This window comes from Brachyhypopomus gauderio, unplaced genomic scaffold (assembly GCF_052324685.1).
Source record: "Brachyhypopomus gauderio isolate BG-103 unplaced genomic scaffold, BGAUD_0.2 sc167, whole genome shotgun sequence".
NCBI lineage: Eukaryota > Metazoa > Chordata > Actinopteri > Gymnotiformes > Hypopomidae > Brachyhypopomus > Brachyhypopomus gauderio.
Genome location: NW_027506988.1, coordinates 160001 through 180090, shown reverse-complemented (window position 1 = coordinate 180090; position 20090 = coordinate 160001). Strand labels below are relative to the sequence as shown.

The window sequence follows — 20090 nt, the reverse complement described above, 5'->3', positions numbered from 1 at the left end:
CAAGCGCATTACATTTGAATTATTAATGGCAATAGAGCATGCAACGGACATTTAGGACTGCATATATGCACGTTTGTGTGTGTGTGTGTGTGTGTGTGTGTGTGTGTGTGTGTGTGTGTGTGTGTTGGAAAGTTTGTCCTTATTACTCCCACTGGACGATCTGAAGACCATTGCCACCTATTTGCAAGCAGCTTGCACCCCAAAGCCCACACAAACAGATGACAACGCATTCACTTGCAAGATAACTTTACAGTTTATTACGATAAAGTCCATATGATATATTCATACATAATTTAAACTATATCGGCTTTTGTAAACAACTTTGGACAGAAGCATCAATCAATCAATCAACATATAAACACTGACTACATTGAAAAATGTATAAATTACAGGACATATGTAAACGCTCTTTATTCTCTCTCTCTCTCTCTCTCTCTCTCTCTCTCTCTCTCCCTCCAGAGTATCTGGACATTCTTTCAGTAGCCAGCGTAGTGGGGACACGGTTGCAGGACCATTGAACCAGGCCTCATTCACGACACTCAAACCAAAGCAGGCTTATGAGGTACATTCCTTTGTTGTAAACGTATGCGCGCATGAGTTGGTTTCGTTAACATGTTTGACTCAAACCTCTGTTAAATGGAGCATTTACTTCATGACTGGCCAGAAACTTGTGGGATAAAAGACATTCAAAGCTTGCTTCACAAATACCAATCACAGACAGTAACTTCAACACAACAACTGGGCTCCATTTACTCATGTACATAGTGTCATAAAATATTTAAGAGTTCTTAGACCGAAATCAGCAAGCCACAAATAAATTAATAAAAAGACTCTGACTATGGCAAGTGAGGTTATCCCATGAGGTAAAATGATATTAAGATATATCAGGGTTTAATCCTTTTTTTCTATTTATTTGCATAAATTACTAGGAATCCTTAGAAAAATAAACCTTTATTTCATATTATGAACCTTTGTTGTGCAAAAACTGGCAGAAAACCCCAGTGTTTCAATTGAGTGGAGTCTAGATGTCCTGCCTCTGCCTGTGATGAGAGTAGGACTTGGAGAGTCAGGGTTTGAACTCTCACAGGGCTTTAACCCTGACTAGAAAATGTATTTCCCTGGGACCTCTATGAAGTCAACGTTTGCATCCCTTGATTCTGATGAACAAACTAAGGGATGGGTTACTTTTTAGAGACACCTCAGGGACACCTACAGCATAGAATTACAAAGATAGGAAACCTGGTATCAGACTTCTTGTATATCAAAATATAATAAAATAATTCTAATTAAATTAATAAATCTAATTTTTTTTCTGCTCTGTGTGAGAAAGCAAAACATGTATATAGATCTGTATAGCATTTAAGATATTTTTTTAATTGGTGCAATAAGAATGGATTGTACGTAAAAGATGGCAAGAGAAGTAGAAGTTGGAATTAAAATAAGGAACCTTTTGTACGGTCACGTTTTTTGTAGCGATGTAGAATACTACGTCATCACAACGTTCTAAAGGACGTGTCTCGCTTAATTACGACATGCAGAAGGAATGGTAGCGGTATGATGTCATCAAGTAAAGGCAGAGAAGGTCGGAGAAGCGTGAGAGCAGGACCCGTCACAACACTGGACATGTGATGGCCACAGCACGGGAGAACGGCCTTACCACTGCAGACAGACACACGCCAGCCAGGCTCAGTCGGGCTCATAAATGGTCATGTGACCATGAGGAGTGCACAGAAATGGTCCCGGTAATGTCTCGGGCAGATGGGAGTGCTTAATACTTGAGACATACAGACAGCCACAAAAATTTACAAGAGGCTGATATGCTCACAGATGAGAAACAGCAGTGACAGTCACTACAACTCATCTGGAAGAGTTAGTGTTGTTGTCCTTCTGTGCCAGGATGGGACGGGCCTGCCCTTCACCCTCCTCATCCTCCTCTGCCCTTCATCCTCCTCATCCTCCTCTGCCCTTCACCCTCCTCATCCTCCTCTGCCCTTCATCCTCCTCATCCTCCTCTGCCCTTCCTTCCCTCAGACACATCATGCATCATTGTACCTTATTTTGTTATACCTCACAACCTTTTTTGATCCCCACATCAACTCCTCTACCTGGCCCCGCCTCCTCGTCTGGCCCCGCCTCCTCCATCTGACCCCTCCCCTTCCCCTATGCTGCTCTTGCTCGTCCCTGCCTCCTTCCTCCTCCGCCCACCCTCCCTCACTGTTGCTCTTCTTCAAGAATGTCGAACAGGGCCTGAAGCAGCCGGTCGTCTCTGTGCCGGTAGGCCCGGTCCCTGTAGAAGCTGTCGCTATAGTCGCTGTACAAGTTGTTCTCCGGGCCCGCGTCCTGGTTGAGCCGGTCTAGAGCCTCGTACAGGTTCCGCTGGGGAATTCTGTCGTGCGGCATAGGGCGGCCAAGGGACGGCACGACGTGGTTGTAGACGCCGGGGTTCTGCCTGTTGAAGGCGGACTGCAGGAGGCGTAGCAGAGCTACGTTGGGCTGGGCCACAGCAAACTTCTTCTCCGGGCCGGGAGCAGAACCAGGGGTGGGGGAGGAGGCAGCAGCCGGATCTGGCGGACGGGGTTTCTCCGCTTTGCTGGGAGGAACCGAGGCTTTCTGGGGAAGCATTAGAAAAGACACACAAAGTAAGACGTGGTGTCCACTAGGCGCAAGCAACACGGGGACATGTTTGTTAAGAAGACGAGCAACTACACCGCCCTGCCTTGTGCTGGTGGCGTTTACCTCCATCATGGCCTCCATGTGCTCCACCCCCCTGCGGTCGTTCTGCACCGTATTGTAGGACGTGTAGACTCGTGGCGTCTTCATGTGCTCTGGCTTCTCAGACGTCCCGTGAAGAATCAGCTTCCAACTCAATATCTGTCCCTCATTCTCCATCCGCCCTGACTGAGAGAGAGAGGGGGAGAGAGAGAGAGAGAGAGAGAGAGAGTGAGTGTGTGTGTGTGTGTGTGTGTGAGAGAGAGAGAGAGAGAGAGAGAGAGAGACAGACAGAGAGAGAGAGAGAGAGAGAGGGAGAGAGAGATGAAATCAGAGGCACTGAAATGCACGCTGTGATTGAGAGGTGTAAAGGGGCATCCCTGGCTAATGATGTGCTGTCAGAGCTGGAGAACCAGAGAGCAAAAGGTTTTGATATTTACTGTATCAGTGATCTTCAGGGTCCAAGTGCCAGTGGGGTTCTCTCCCCAGGTGTGCACAGACATGAAGTCCCAGTTCCTGAAGCCGTTGGAGGACGTGTCTCTCTCCCTCTCTGCCAGGAGTACCGTGGTGGTGCCTGGTGAGGCAAACGCAGTGTTTTGCACGTGTGACGTCCAGTGTGTTTGTGTGTGTTTAGCGGACGTGAGCGCGAAGGCCCGTCTCACCTGACGGAGACGTGAGTGTGATGTGGAGGTCTCCTCTCCGGGTGTACTCGATGCTGGCTTCCACCTGCACGTGCTCCAACGAGACAACGGAGTTGGTCTGCCCTGCACACGCCTTAGTGGGGATCTCAATGCTGATCTCACCTGCTGCTTTCAGAGGCCTGCAAACAGAGGAGAAACGAACCAGCCTGACACGTGTGCAGGCCAAACCCGGGTCTGTGCGGTCCTGTTCTCGTCTACCCCATCATCTGTGGACTCAGAGACAGGGGTGGCCATGCCACAACGCTCACTGTTGTGGGACCCCAGCACAAACGGTCAGTTGTCATTCTGGACAGCAAATGAATGTCACATAAGGTGCGAGTTCCTGTGGGTGTCGTCTTACGGAGGGGTGATACCAGTACATGGTGCTTCTGATTGGTCTGAGGTGACAAGCTGTTTTTAGTCAAGATAAGAAGGAAGTCTGTGTCTGGGAGGTAGGATATGTCAGGAGGAGGACTGGAGTGGAGGGGTTGAGTTTGGGGAAATTCTCTCTCTCTCTCTCTCTCTCTTAATCTGTCCATTTATTAGTTAACGTGGTATCTATGCTGCATTTGTGTCACTGCTGTTTACATTATTGTGTAATTGTGTAAATAAACACAGTAACAGAAACTGTCTGAACATGCAAGACTAAACCTCATGGAGAACTTACTGTATGTACACAATACTGTATACACACAATACTGTATACATACAATACTGTATACATACGTACGATACTGTATACACACAATACTGTATACATACAATACTGTATACATACAATACTGTATACATACGTACGATACTGTATACACACAATACTGTATACATACAAGCTTCTTCCCATTTACTCTTCCAGAACTCCACCTTTTGTGTTGCAATGCTTCTTACATTCATTCATACTCAGTGCTTTCTTCTATTTCTATAATTCCCGTTGAGGACATGAATGAAAGGATTTTCTCTGCCTGTGCCGGAACAGATATGTAAATGAGAGAGAGCTGCGAATCACATAATCCCTACGGATTACGGTGGGATCTCACAGAGTCTGCTGTGAAAAGGAGCACTGATGTCCCATAGAGCAGAGTCTCCCAACCAGGAGCAGGAACTACACAGCAACCACGTGTCAGAGGAGGCACAGCACGCCCGGTACCAACTCGGCTCTCTAGAGCCAAATCTGATTAATGCTCTTACACCTCCCCTCCCCGCTATATGGCAAGCTTTGTTTCATTAGTGACTCGGGGTGGCCAAGGTTGACTGAGGTTTAAATCCCAGAGGTGACGAGGAGAAGCGATCTGCTCGGATGATGTTTGCCTGCTTTGACTTTTGACGTCCATGGGAGACCAGTGAGGCCTTCGCATCTAAAGATGCTTTGTGGCTGGTTTAAACGTGATCTTGGAGTGGGAGGGGCTGGGACACCAGACCTTAGCACTGAGTCTTCAGGAGGTGACGTGGGCTTAATTCAGCTAAACACTGATGAAGAGAGGAACCTACCTGATGACTCCTGTGAGGAGCTTGTGATGTTGTGGTTTCTAGTACGGAGTGACTGGACTGGGCCCTGTGTGAAACTCTAATGTTGTGGTTTCTAGTATGGAGTGACTGGACTGGGCCCTGTGTGAAACTCTAATGTTGTGGTTTCTAGTATGGAGTGACTAGACTGGGCCCTGTGTGAAACTCTAATGTTGTGGTTTCTAGTATGGAGTGACTGGACTGGGCCCTGTGTGAAACTCTAACGTTGTGGTTTCTAGTATGGAGTGACTGGACTGGGCCCTGTGTGAAACTCTAATGTTGTGGTTTCTAGTACGGAGTGACTGGACTGGGCCCTGTGTGAAACTCTAATGTTGTGGTTTCTAGTACGGAGTGACTGGACTGGGCCCTGTATGAAACTCTAATGTTGTGTCACAGGATGTTTGATTTCTTATCCTGTATCCTGTATGTAGTTACAAGTGAGCCAGTGTAATCTTATGATCACGATGCGTAAGCCCACACTTGCACATCGTGGCCGTTAGATGGCCGTTAGATGAGGTTCTAACCTGGCCTGGAAGGCGTCATCTCTAACGATGCACTGCTTCTTCTCCGGCACGTGTCTCCACACTTTGGGGTCGGCCAGGTCCACCAGAGCTTTGGCGTTGAGCAGACCGAACCCGAAGCGGCTGTTGACCATGAGTCCGGCACCGTTCCTCTTCCAGCCGGGGTTGTTGGCCAGAGGGTCGAACTCAGACGTCCAGACCACCAGGTGCTGTAGATCCCTCCAGGTTAGGTCAGGACTGGGGAGCAGACAGAAACACATGCTCTCAGGCCAAGCTCTGTGCTGTCCCACACGGCTGTGGTCTACAGGAGGTTCCTGCCGCACCTGCCATGCTGTGGTTGAAATCTTACAGTAATTAGGCAAAGATTTTAATTCCATATACGCTATGCTTGGCTGAACTAACGTCGGACAGTAGCCTGACTATAATTTCACATTATACAGGCTTTATATATCTCTATATGGTTTTGTTTAACAACTGATACTGGTGCAGCTATGAAGACGTGTATACATACTTCTGTTCCAAAGCCAGTGCGAATATCCCAGCAGCCAGTGGGGCAGAGGCAGAGGTTCCGGTGTGCGTCTCCGTGCATTCGTTGTGTAAGTCAGCACTAGTCTGCAGAAGAATAAGTGAGGTGAGGGGTTTAGCGCACGCAGTCAGAGGACAGAAGAGGCCATTAAAGATCTTCATAGAAAGATCAGAAAGAAACACCAACAAGAATCACTCTGTGTGTGAGTGTGTGTGTGTGTGGGGGGGGGGGGGGGGGGGGTGGTTGGAGTGGAGTGACTCACGATCCTCTGGTCGGTGTAGTCACCGCTGCTGTAGGCGGTAGCCAGGGTGGAGGAACACTTCTCAGCGTACCAGGGGGAGAGGCCCTGCTGGGAGGCGCTGCTGATGGAGACGGTGTAGATGCTGTCCGTGTAGCCGTCACAGTCGCAGTTGTCTCCCTGACGACCGCCGTTCCCGGACGCCCACACAAAGATGGAGCCCTTTCCACCACGGCCCTGAAGGACGCGTTGGGGTTAACGTGAGTGTTAAAAGTTGGGCCTGGTTCTCTAATGACAATCATGTTCTCGTCATCTACTTGGAGAACAACCCCATGTTTCATTAGATTTGTAACCACTATTGCTGAGTAGTGTACACTGCATCTCTGTATCCCTCACCTTCTGGATACTGTACTCAAAAGCTTTCTGGGCCAGACGACCGGGCCCTTCTACTGTTTTTCCATCGTCATTAGGACCCCAGCTGGCGCTGTAGATGTCGATGTGGTCTGGGTTAAACCCGATGGAGCTCGCCTCAATGGCATCCGTCACAATACCATCCAACATTCGTATCCCTGTGGATAACAGAGGCCCAGAAATTAGACGTGATTAGAACGTTTCCCCACAGGGAAGAAGTTTTGATTTACTTCTATTTATACCAGCACTGAGTTTCTGTTTTTAAAATGTTATATATTCTGACTTCTTTTAGACATTTACAATATAGAATGCCATCAAACTATCAAACCACTGATTTCAATTTAGGAATGTGAATTCCGTGCCGAACTAGAACAGGCTTTTAATGGGTGAATGTGTGTGTACATTTGGGTCAGTCCACTTATGTAACATGTGCTGTAATGAAAGCATTTACCCTAACAAAGAGCTCATACACAGTACTGTGTACAGCGCCATTCACTCCTCTAACTCTGGCACACAAAGTACATACAGTTGGACTCCCGATACGATCTCACGTCCTTTACCTCCAACCTTAGAGTTGTAAGCCACTCCAACTCCACATTTATTGTTGTCAGCCTGCATGGCGATCTCGCCTGCGCACCTTGTGCCGTGTCTGAAGACCCAGAAGAAAAGAACTGGGTTCAATTCAATGCAATTTTATTTATTTTTTACAACACATGTTGGCACAATGCAGCTTTAGAGAATCAAAATCCAGCAGACACAAGTCTCGGGCCCAGGGAGAGCTACCATCGCTCTCATCAGTTTAGTTCGCCATGGAAGGCCAAGCAGAATTAAAAAGTCAAGGACTGTCACAACAGGATAGTCACATTATCGTAAATGAGGATATTTTTACATTACCATTAACTAATGGGATGATTCATTAGTGGTCAAATTCATTAGTGCATACATTTATTGCTTATTCAAGACAACTTTAAAACAATACAACAACTTTGGGCTTGTACTGTAAATGTTATGAAGAATGGTGAGGTCAAGATTTGATTTGCCAAGGTTTACCAAAGCTTCCCTCCATGTACTATACTTGCGTTATTTGTTAAGTATTTATATGTTGCCTTTGGACTATATCATTGGGGAATTTTGCTGGAGCTATAACTCTTATGCTGATGGCACCGAAATTAATATCAGCACAAACAGCAACTTGGCGTTGTAGTAGTTCAGAGTATTTGAATAACTACGGTTGAGGCTGTCTACTACAGTGATTACGGTACTGTGAGAGTGTACGGCAGTGTGTATGAAAAGCGCGTCAGAAGTAAAGGAGTGAAGTTGGAATCTTTGTCTCGGCTCCTCATTTTCTCAAGCGAAATATCCAGTAGCGATACTACAGTGGCGACGAAGGTACTAAGTGAAAGAATCCACGACGGTGAAACGTGTTGAACTCTTTCGTTAGTCGAACTGCATCGGTGTGTGCGTTTTCACGGCAAGTACACAAATATAAGGCTTGCGGAAGCGAACTCACATTGCTTGGCAGGGGGTAGTGCGCCATCTGGGGTCAGCGAAGACTGCATTTTTTTTGTTGTTGCAAAGTGAATGAAACGCAGCAAGAAAAAAAAAAAACGGAAACGGCGGATTCTGTTGGATTAGAGTAATTCAGAAGCATTGACTGAAATAAATACCTGATTGAAATGGCGTATATTGGAAGAGTTCCGGAATTTGACTGTAAGAAAGAAGAATTTGACGCATATTTGGAACGATTTGAGAGATGGCTGGCCGCTAATGACATTGATTCCGAAAAGAAGGCTGATGTATTCCTTAGCGTGCTAGGTCCAACGGAATATGGACTGTTGAAAAATTTGATAGCACCACAGAAAGTGGTAGATGAGACATACGAAAATCTCACAAACGCCTTGTCACTGCATTTCAAGCCAAAGCCTATCCTGATAGCAGAACGGTTCCGATTCTATAAGAGACAGCAACAGCACGGTGAACCTGTTTCTGACTACATACTTGCATTGAAGAAATTAGCAAGCACCTGTGAGTTTGGACAGTTTCTGAGTGATGCACTGCGTGATCAGTTTGTCTGTGGTCTCTCAGGGGAAAAGTATCACAAAAGACTGTTGTCAGAAAAAGACTTAACTTTCAAAAAAGCTTGTGACATTGCTCTGGCATTGGAATTGGCATACAAAGACACAAAAGAAATGAAAGAACATGCTGAAAAGCCCAAGGAAACAGTACACAAAGTCTTCAACACTGCAAAGGAAAAGCGACCATACAAAAAAGGTAAAAGGTCAGGGAACACTCAACAGGATGTTTCAAGAGGTGGACAACGTACTGAGAGGAAACAGCATTGCTATCGATGTGGAAAAGACAATCATCAGCCAAATGACTGCTACTACCGCTCTGAAACCTGCCACAAATGTGGAAAAATGGGACACTTACAAAGAATGTGTAAAGGCAAGCAAATAAGGGATAAAACACACATGGTCACAGACACAAGAAAACAGGATGACTCTGACGATGGTGATGATGTACGACTGTCCTTGTTCACAGTCTACACTGCGCAAGGTAGTACGGACGGTATTTTTGTGACGATGGATTTGTCTGGGATACCAGTGAACATGCAAGTGGATACAGGAGCTTCTGTGTCACTGATTCCAGAATCGCTATATGAAGGACAACTGAAAAATTGCCCTTTGAAACCTACTGCAATTCACCTGTCTTCATACACGGGAGAACCCATACCTGTACGTGGGACGATAGAGGTTCCAGTGAAGTACAACAACAAGGAGTGGAAGCTACCGCTGGTGGTGGTCAAAGGCAGCAACCCATCATTGCTGGGGAGGAATTGGCTGCAGAAAATAAAGCTGAACTGGGGAGAGATCTTCAGTCTGCAGAAAAAGGAACCACTCACACTGGAAGGTATGTTTGAAAACCACAAAGATTTGTTCAAAGATGGTTATGGGAAGATTAAAGATTTCCAAGCAAAGATTAGAGTGCAGAAGGATGCCAAACCTATCTTTCACAAGCCACGTCCTGTACCGTACGCTTTAAGGGAAGCTGTTGATAAAGAGCTTGAACGACTACAGAAAAACGGAATTATCTCACCAGTAAAAAGGAGTGAATGGGCGGCACCCTTGGTAGTGGTACCAAAACGAGATAAAGAAGTGAGGTTATGCGGAGATTACAAAGTGACTGTGAATAGATGCATACTTCCAGAGGAGTATCCCCTCCCAAATGTAGAAGATCTATTCGCTACACTGGCTGGTGGGACAGTTTTTAGTAAATTAGACTTGTCCTTTGCCTACCAACAGCTAACCCTTGATCCTGAGTCAGAACAGTATTTGACGATCAACACTCACAAGGGCCTATTTAGGTACCATCGTCTGGCTTATGGAGTTTCCACGGCTCCAGCTGTGTTTCAACACACGATGGACCAGATACTGCATGGCATGGAGAAAGTTGTGTGCTTCTTGGACGATATTCTAGTCACAGCACCTACCAAAGAAAAACATCTGGAAATATTAGATGAGGTGATGGACAGACTGGAAAAGCATGGAATAAAGATCAAACAAACAAAGTGTGCATTCCTGCAAGACTCAGTGGAGTACCTAGGGTACCGAATTGATGCACAAGGTCTCCATCCAACGAGTAACAAAGTGGAAGCCATAGTAAACGCACCAGCACCACAGAATGTGACTGAGTTAAGGTCATTTCTGGGATTGCTAAACTACTATGGGAAATTTGTGGCAAATCTATCCACACTATTGCACCCACTGCATCAGTTGTTACACGCGGACACACTTTGGACTTGGTCTCAACAGTGTGATGATGCATTTAAGGCATGCAAACAGCGTCTTCTAAACAGCAAGTGTCTTATACACTATGATCCAGAGAAGCCTCTCAGGCTCGCATGTGATGCTAGTCCTTATGGGGTTGGAGCAGTAATTTCACACGTGTTACCCTCCGGGGAGGAACAACCCATCGCTTTCGCATCAAGGACTCTGTCATCGCCTGAGCAGAATTATGCTCAAATTGAAAAGGAAGCATTGAGCATAATCTTTGGCGTCAAGAAATTCCACAAATACCTGTATGGAAGGAAATTTGTGCTTTTGACGGATCACAAACCTCTGTTGACTATATTGGGTCCAAAGTCTGCAGTACCAACACTTGCAGCTCTGCGTATGCAGCGCTGGGCCTTAATCCTGTTGGCCTATGATTACGACATCCAGTACAGACGTTCCAGTGAGCATGCAAATGCAGACGCCTTATCACGTCTTCCTTATGAACGGCACACGCATGATGACACGGATGACAAGGGAGTATTCTGCGTTTCCCATGTGGATGAGTTGCCTATTACTGCTAAGGATATAGCAGAGGAGACTAGACTTGATCCAATCCTTTCCAAAGTTCTGGACCTGACGTTGTCAGGCTGGCCAAGGTACGTACCAAACCCAGACCTGAAACCCTTCTACATGAGAAAGGACCACTTGTCCACGGACCAGGGTTGTGCACTCTGGGGGTCAAGGGTCATCATTCCACCGAAATTCAGAAAACGGCTGTTGTCTGATATTCATGAGGGACACCCTGGCATAACACGTATGAAGGCATTAGCTAGGAATTTCCTATGGTGGCCTGGATTAGATCAGGAGATTGAGGACTATGTTGGTCAGTGCACAGCGTGCGAAATCACTCTTAACAGGCCTGCGGTAGCACCTCTCCATCCATGGTCATGGACAACGGTTCCGTGGGAAAGGATACATGTCGATTTTGCGGAAATCAACAAACAGCACTACCTGGTGGTCGTTGATGTCTATTCCAAATGGTTGGAAGTTCTGCCTACACAGTTGACAACTGCAGAAAAGACCACTAACCTGCTCAGAAACCTTTTTGCAGCCTATGGTTTACCCAAAGTGCTAGTATCGGACAATGGTCCACCTTTCACATCTAGGGAGTTTGAGCAGTTTCTCAAGAGGAATGGTATTCATCATGTACTTACACCACCTTATCACCCTGCGTCAAACGGGGCAGCAGAACGAGCTGTACAGACATTCAAGAAAGCCTGGACACGCCTTGAGGCTCAATCGGTGTTGCCCCAACAACGGCTTGCTCGATTTCTGTTTACATACAGGAATACACCTCACACAGTCACCGAACGCACTCCAGCGGAACTGTTTCTCAACAGACAACCACGCATGCGCCTGTCATTACTGAAGCCTGATCTGTCTCAAGTTGTAGCCAAGCATCAGTTGCAGCAGAAGAAGGCTCATGACAAGCGGACAAGGCCTCTCCAGATGTTTAATCTGGGAGAGAGGGTGTTAGTTAGAGATTTCAGGCATCCGAAGAACCTGTGGGTTCCAGGGACAATTCTAAAATGCAGAGGACCTCTGACTTATGACGTAAAAGTTGGACATCGCAAAGTCAAAGTGCATGTGGATGGCCTGTGCGCATCCAAGGCACCCTGTCCAAATAGAGAGGAGGACAGCGAGTTCCTTGACTATGCAATCACATCTGAAGATCAAGCAGAAAGCGCTGAACCAGCAGATGCTTCTGCTAATCCATTCCAGGAAGTGCAGCCTGAGCGTCGCTATCCTGAAAGACAACGTAGGGCACCAACAAGACTGAATCTGTAAAAGTTATACAGTGAAAAATTCTTAAGTAAATACGGTGGTACTATTACTGTTATGTTCATGAAGTTCTAGTGTATAAAGGAACAGTATAAGAGTACTGTAGTGTTTAAGTTTGGAAAATGTGTTACTACTATCTAGTAGTCGGTTTTGAATGGGTTATTATTTAGAAGGGAGGAGTGTAGTAGTTCAGAGTATTTGAATAACTACGGTTGAGGCTGTCTACTACAGTGATTACGGTACTGTGAGAGTGTACGGCAGTGTGTATGAAAAGCGCGTCAGAAGTAAAGGAGTGAAGTTGGAATCTTTGTCTCGGCTCCTCATTTTCTCAAGCGAAATATCCAGTAGCGATACTACAGGCATCTGCTAGTGTTGTAATCTCAGACTGTCTCCATCAACCCCGCATGCAAACGGGAGGAGGCAAATTCTAAGTCTGAGGTTCTTTTAACTGGTAAGCTTGAGCATTGCCTTTGGTTCATGCCAGCTGGACCAGTTCTATTCTGTTTCTGCTGGCCTACCTTCTAAATGTCTCCAGTATGTGCAAAACTGTGGTGTCACAGCCTTCACTCACGTAATCTTACTCATATTACTCCTGCAGTGCAGCCCTAAACTGGCAAACCTGTGCAGGCTTGTAGAAAGGCTGTGAAACTCTTATTTTAACATGTAAAGTTGTCCGTGGTTTAGCCTGGCTTTTCCTGTGCAACCTGGTTAAATCTCTCACTCTGCAGAAACCTCCTTGCAACCATATGTCCATGGGCCAGAGAGCTTTTCCCTGTAGTGGATCATTTTCAAATATGTGCTACCTGTTGGGCGAAATCTTCTTAATGTTTTATGTTGTGTGTCTTCCTCATGCTTCTCTGTTCTTCACATAAAGTCTCTTTTTTGGGGTATAAATGGAACGCTTCAGTACTACATACACTATTGCAGTGAAGTAAGGAGTCAGTGCACAATAGAGTGCACTGGAGGATAAGAGGGAAAGTGTGTTTGTGTGTGCGTGTGCCTGTGTGAGCGCGCGCGTGTGTGTGTGTGTGTTTGCATTTGCACAAAGGCTCAGCAGTTAGTTTCCACAGTATGAGTCACACACAGGCATTGTGTGAGAGACGGAGAGGCTGAAGCCAACGGCAAGCGGAGGAATAATGAGTGTTTTCCATTTTATTTAGCCTCCTGTGACGGTTTCTAATTGCTCAACACTCGACACCAACCACGCTGTACTTGCTGAGTGATCCTGTGACATCATAGTTACATCACGCACATTTATCTTGAAAAAGCATTAAAGAAAATGTTCTCTTGGTTCAGTAATCACCTTTTCCTCAAAGCTGATTTTGAGCAGGGTAGATTTTGTTGGGGTTTTTTTTGTTTTTTGCTTTTTACATGAAGTACCTTCTGACAACTCACCCAAACTTGGTAAGACAACTCAAGCTTAGATCACAGACAGTTCAATACGCTTCTCTGGATTACCATTCTGAGATTTGTAGGTTTATGTATTTAAATCCTATTATACAGGAGTGGATGAGAGGAATACGTAAGAGGGGAAGTGGATTACTCAGACTCCGACACGGACGCCTGATTGGACGTAATGACACCCTGACCACAGCCTCTTCCACACGGCTCTCACCGGAGTCCCGCAGTGCTGACGGTAAATAGCGTCTGACAGTCATGAGTGCAGTATCCCGGCAGACCCGTCTCCCTGTCCTAATACTAAACCAACAGCTCTTACAGTATCCGGGGTTACATGAACTCATGGGACTCCTTATTCATACTTAAGACACTGGGAGGATAATGATAGCTATTCACTTACTTATTCTCATTAGTGGCATCATATCTAGGAAAAGGATCTGGATCGTTGTCGTTGAAATCGTAACTGGCAGCAGGATCCTGGAAAGAGTTTTTTGCATGTCAGACATTACATGTGAAATATCCACCCACACGTGTTATCAGTAATGGTTCCTCCGGCTGTTTTTTTTGTCATTATTTAACACAAACATGTTAGTAAGTCTGGATTATATTGCTGGATGAAGTTGCAGAGTTCATTTAACGAGCAAAGGTTTGGCCCGAATGACTCTGAGACTAGTCCTAATCTTGATGTAGAATGGAGTCTAGCCCTAATCTTCATGTAGACTGGAGACTAGACCTAATATTGATGTAGTCTGGAGACTTTCCCTTATCTTGATGTAGACTTGAGACTAGCCCTAATCTTGTTGTAGACTGGAGACTAGCCCTAATCTTGATGTAGACTGGAGACTAGCCCTAATCTTGTTGTAGACTGGAGACTAGCCCTAATCTTGATGTAGACTGGAATGGCTCTGGAACGTGATGCTTGAGTAAGTCAGAGGGTTTGCTGCAGAGACACAGACGACCTCCTGATTGAGTAGAGATAATTACAGAGCACTACAGCTCCATCTGTGTAGAGACTCTCCATCTCTGCCTCCTTCAGTGTGTGTGTAAACAGAGTCCCCAACAGAGCAGGCGTTCCTGGTCCTGCAGTGTTAACGTCTCACACATCTGAGATGTTCCAGCCATATCTCACCTAGTCCCTACTGAGACGAGCACAATCTCTCCACCGTCTCCCTGATCTTTAATCGCCTTTTTGCCGTTTGACACTGCGGACTTACGCTCGCCGTGCGAGAACGCGCGTGTGTGTGCGTGTGTGTGCGTGCGTGTGAGTGTATTCTGCCGTGCTAACAAACGAAGGGTCTTCATCAAACGGCTCGGCACAATGCGGCAGGGCGGTGCTAGCCGTCGCCATGGATACTCTCGTGTGGTCAGGGGGTAGGCGTCGCCATGGAAACGGCCGTACGGTGTCGCGACGGCAGAGTGGGGGGTTGCTGTGGCAACGCGCTTACGTAATTGGGGTAGATGTCTGTGTGGTTCCACTCCAGACCGTCGTCCAGGACGGTGATGACCACCCCTCTGCCCGTGATGCCCTTCTTCCACACGGGGATCACGTGGAGGTCCAGCTTCGGCAGAGACGATGACGTCCGCGTGTCTTGCTGGAGGGGGGAGAGCCAGATAGAGGGAGAGACGGAGAGAGAGAGAGGGACGGAGGGAGAGAGAGAGAGAGTAAGGAGGAGAGAAGAGAAAGACAATTGTAGTGAGTGATTTTGTCCCCAAGAGTATATTGATACTGTGTCACGTGTGTGTAAATGTGTGTGTGAGTGGTTGTGTGTGTGTGTGTGTGTGTGGTTGCGTGCATGTCTCTCTCTACTGTGCTGAGTTTCGTGTGTGTCTGTAGAGGCTGTATAGTATCCGTGGTGTACACACATCCTAAGAGACCTTCTGCTCATCAAATGAAAAGGCTCTCCACAAATCACACCCATTAGCCACTCCAAAACAGGACCCCCCTTGAGATGAAGCGCAAATGACATAATCTTCCATGTTGACCTTTTAGAAATATATTCACTGTCCTTACTGGGCCACTGGGACCAGTCACCTTTGGACAGGTAATTAACCACTGGTGAGCCAAAGTGCATTTGGACATACGCGTGATTACAGCGCAGAGCAACATGGCAAACCGAGGAAGACGTCATCGACGGCACAGGCACAGGCACACGTAGCACAGGCACACGCAGCACAGGCACACGCAACACAGGCACACGCAACACAGGCACACACAGAACAGGCACACACAGAACAGGCATACGCAACACAGGCACACACAGAACAGGCACACACAGAACAGGCATACGCAACACAGGCACACACAGAACAGGCACACGCAACACAGGCACACACAGAACAGGCACACGCAACACAGGCACACACAGAACAGGCACACGTAGCACAGGCACACGCTACACAGGCACACACAGAACAGGCACACACAGAACAGGCACACGTAGCACAGGCACACGCTACACAGGCACACACAGAACAGGCACACGCAGCACAGGCACACGCAACACAGGCGCACGCAGCACAGGCGCACGCAGCACAGGCGCACGCAGCACAGGCGCACGCAGCACAGGCACACGCAGCACAGGTGCATGCAGCACAGGCGCACGCAGCACAGGCACACGCAGCACAGGTGCACACAGCACAGGCACACGCAGAACAGGCACACGCAGCACAGGCACACGCAGCACAGGTATACGTAGCACAGGCACACACAGCACAGGCACACGCAGCACAGGCACACGCAGCACAGGCACACGCAGCACAGGCGCACGTAGCACAGGCGCACGTAGCACAGGCGCACGCAGCACAGGCACACGTAGCACAGGCACACGCAGCACAGGCACACGCAGCACAGGTATACGTAGCACAGGCACACACAGCACAGGCACATGCAGCACAGGCACACGCAGCACAGGCACACGTAGCACAGGCACACGCAGCACAGGTGCACGTTGCACAGGCGCACGCAGCACAGGCACACGTAGCACAGGCACACGCAGCACAGGTGCACGTAGCACAGGCACACACAGCACAGGCACACGCAGAACAGGCACACGCAGCACAGGCACACGTAGCAGAGCCAGCGCAGGGGCCGTGGTGAGTCAGAACTCACGCAGCCTCTGCATATATGTGGTGCACACACTGACACTGGGCCATGACTCATAGCTGAGATATTTCTATCTCTCCAAAGCAGAAGGAGGCAGAGAGGTGCGAACACATTAGATAGGACCACGCAGATCGGAATTATGGGTAATCTGGGCCACCGGATTAGAATCCCTTCAAACGCATTGAAAACACAACAAATGAGCATTTCTGCAGAGAACTTGGACACGGCTCTGGTGGAGTGAAACCATCTCCCACAGGTCCTCCGATACCACCTGCAGGTTTCTTCTGTCGTCACAGGCTCCAAAGAATTAGCCTGCACCCAAACACACACTCACACACACACACACCACACCCACCCAATTACTGCACTCTACTGCACTCGGCTATTGAAATCCAGAGAAGTGACTTATGAGTCATCTCTGATTGAATTATCAAGCATCCTCTGTAAAGAACCATAAGATAATGCATTCGCCACACTCTCCCTCTCCTTCACTCTCTCCTCCTCCATGATGATGTATCTTTTCACTCTGTGCTCACTCCTTCTTAGCACGTCGTCTGTTTCATCGCCGTACCTCCCACGTCATCATTCCTCCATCCCTCCATCCCTCCATCCCCCCCCCCCACCTCTATGCACCACTGCACAACAGCGCCTCCGCAGGGGCTTCACACACACACACACACACACACACACACACGCTCACACACACACACACACACACACACACGCTCACACACACACACACCCACGCTCACACGCTCACACACACACACACACACACACACATAGACATAAAATGAATGTGAAAATCCATACAGAAGAGTTAGGTTACTCTTGAAAATGAAAGCCAAAAGAAACACTTGCAGATTATTGGAGAGAATATCTTCCAATAATTTCAATACAGTGAGTGTAATTGAGATGTATGGCAACTTCTCCTTTAAATGAAACGTCACAGTAGTAATTAGTGTAAGCAGCAGTGGAATCACCTAGAGAGATCCTACCAAGAGTCACACAGTGAAGGTCTCAATCAGAGGTTCTACATGGACAGAGCAGGTGCTCGGAGCTGGACGGCCCTGTTGATTTGGCAACACGAGAATAACTGATGACACCATCAGGACATTTATGACCAATTCAATTAGGATCAACGAGGGAAAAAAACTGTGTGCTATTACACATGACTCAGATCTTCTAATATCCTGTTTTTCTGCACGTGCACACATATATGACCAGTATGCATACACACACTGACACACACACACAGTGAGCAAACGTCAGGAGAATAGCACTGCCAAAGTGTAAGCTGGGATAATATGTTTGTCTCAAATGAATCCAGCTGTCACACAAACATAGACCACGTTCCATTTGATAACGGTAGGTCACAGCTCAGGACGTCAGTGAACGTGATTCATATCTGCGAGAAATGGGACACTTGTATCTGTGCTCTGTGTCTCCTGTAAGATAACCCCACGGTACTAAAAATGAAAAACAATTTGGACTTCACATTTGATCTGTTGCTTCTGTGTCTACATCTCCCTGCATGGCTGCATCTCCCTTGTTAATCAAGAATAACACACTCTTTGGCAGTATATTTTCTCCTTTCTCCATTTCTCTTTACATCTCTTCCGTTTGCCAGGTGTTTGTTCCCACTGCCATTTGTGTGGCGTGAGGTGTATGTAGTCAGAGGCTCATATGGACATTTTCTGCTGTGCCGTGAGCTTCCGTAGCACCACTGCTATACTGCACTAACCCAGAATGCAATTCTGGAGCGAGCACTGGCCCAGGAATTAAGAGCCAGCACTCACCGTCTCATCCTCTCGGAAAGAAGGATCGATTCATTCTGTTTAACCACCCAAGCCAACAGCAGAATGAGCCCGTGGGTTTGATGGAAGGCCAGTTTGAAATTCCGTCCTTTTAAAGCACATTTACTCATGTTCTCCAAATGTAGTTTTAGTCAGGTACGTCTAAAACTTCAACACACATTCATTCTACATAACTTAGTACTCGCCCCCACTCACTGCTGCCTGAAGGGGTAAAAACATTATGGAGATGTTCAGGCCAACACTGTGAAACTCACCAGGTACCACTGTTGGTTCCACATAGGGTCATCGAAGAGTTTGTCCACCGAGCAGTCTTTACATTCTCCCAGTGGAGCTCGTTTACGCCGTCTCTTTTCATACTGTTGCTCTGCCCAAGACACCTTCAACAAGACATCGAGACAGACACAAAAATGATCCATGTGCAGATTTAAAATACACACATATAAATAAAGGACAAGAATATACACAAAACCTGGTGGGCTGGTAGACTACACTGGTATGAAGGTCCTTTACAGAGATGACTAATGGAGAAGGTTGTGAACTAAAGCCCTTACCCTGTCATCTTCCGACAGTCTTTTGGTGATGTGATCGGCGCTCCTCTTGGTCCTGCTAGGATGACTTCGATGTTTGAACAAATAATGATTTTCTAGCGACCCAATCTGCAGAATGGATGTAAATGGACAGAGTGCGTAAGAGGGGTTGTCTGTTGAAGAGGACGACTCATTCTCAGGCTAAATTAAGCCTGATGTAAATTATGCATTTTCCATCTTTCTGGTTTAGCCAACCTGAAATACCTCACCCAAGTGCTCGGTGGCAGACCTAGCTGTATCTCTAAAGTGTATAATGGCCTATTTTATTACAATCTACTTATTGCTTGCTGGAGAGACCTGTGGGTTTTTTTGAGTATGTGTGCGTGTGAGGAAAAATTACATTTCCTGAAGACTCAGCTTCAGTCATTGAAAACCAACATTGAAAAGGTTGACTTAGTAAATAAAGTCACAGAAACAAATAGGTACACTACTGAATTTCTGTTTGAACACAGTGTACCGTGGACAAATGCCTACAATATATATATAATACTAATAATAACTTGAGTTCTTTCTCAAGGCAGTCCATCACAAACACCTGTTCTTGGCTAAGGGTTTCAGTCTGAACGTCAGTCAGGCATGGATGAAAACAAACTATAATATATATTTAGTCAAACTACACATTATGTCAGATCTCATATCACAGGTGCTGGACTGTATTCTAAGTTTATAACGTATCAACGTAGCTATGGACAAACACAAAATAATAAGCCAACCTGTGGATGTTTTACACTTCTCCATAATATACTTATTATAATGGTCGTATCTGTTTTTATGTCGTCCAAACAGGACATAACTACTCGATCATGTTACAATATAAATTAAAAATATAAAACATCACTATCCAACCGAAAGATATTTGTGATTTGCCCTCGATTCAAGTTTTGATATGTAGCTTACGGATACGTTCGTCTTGATACCTACATCCGAGGGCACGTTTTATTACATATCCTACAATATCTGAACCCCCAGACACAACCGCGTC

General features: G+C 46.7%; 1 protein-coding gene and 1 long non-coding RNA gene across 2 annotated transcripts in view; one reads left to right on the top strand and one right to left on the bottom strand.

The window, feature by feature from the left end:
* Positions 1-234: 234 nt before the first annotated feature.
* The window catches only part of pcsk1 (proprotein convertase subtilisin/kexin type 1), a 20456-nt gene continuing 600 nt past the window's right edge, over positions 235-20090 (bottom strand). Inside the window, exons 2-14 of the mRNA XM_076994872.1 lie at positions 19073-19177; positions 18776-18898; positions 15047-15193; positions 14002-14078; positions 7149-7237; positions 6574-6746; positions 6202-6414; positions 5925-6025; positions 5417-5650; positions 3372-3529; positions 3150-3283; positions 2737-2898; positions 235-2610 (exon numbers count right to left, since the gene is read on the bottom strand). Coding sequence (XP_076850987.1) covers positions 2212-2610; positions 2737-2898; positions 3150-3283; positions 3372-3529; positions 5417-5650; positions 5925-6025; positions 6202-6414; positions 6574-6746; positions 7149-7237; positions 14002-14078; positions 15047-15193; positions 18776-18898; positions 19073-19177 — 2115 coding nt within the window. The 3' untranslated portion in view covers positions 235-2211. The remainder of the gene's footprint in view (positions 2611-2736; positions 2899-3149; positions 3284-3371; positions 3530-5416; positions 5651-5924; positions 6026-6201; positions 6415-6573; positions 6747-7148; positions 7238-14001; positions 14079-15046; positions 15194-18775; positions 18899-19072; positions 19178-20090) is intronic.
* LOC143501255 (uncharacterized) overlaps positions 7801-20090 on the top strand; it is a 17593-nt gene continuing 5303 nt past the window's right edge. Inside the window, exons 1-2 of the long non-coding RNA XR_013126861.1 lie at positions 7801-13607; positions 13707-13839. This is a non-coding gene — a long non-coding RNA (uncharacterized LOC143501255). The remainder of the gene's footprint in view (positions 13608-13706; positions 13840-20090) is intronic.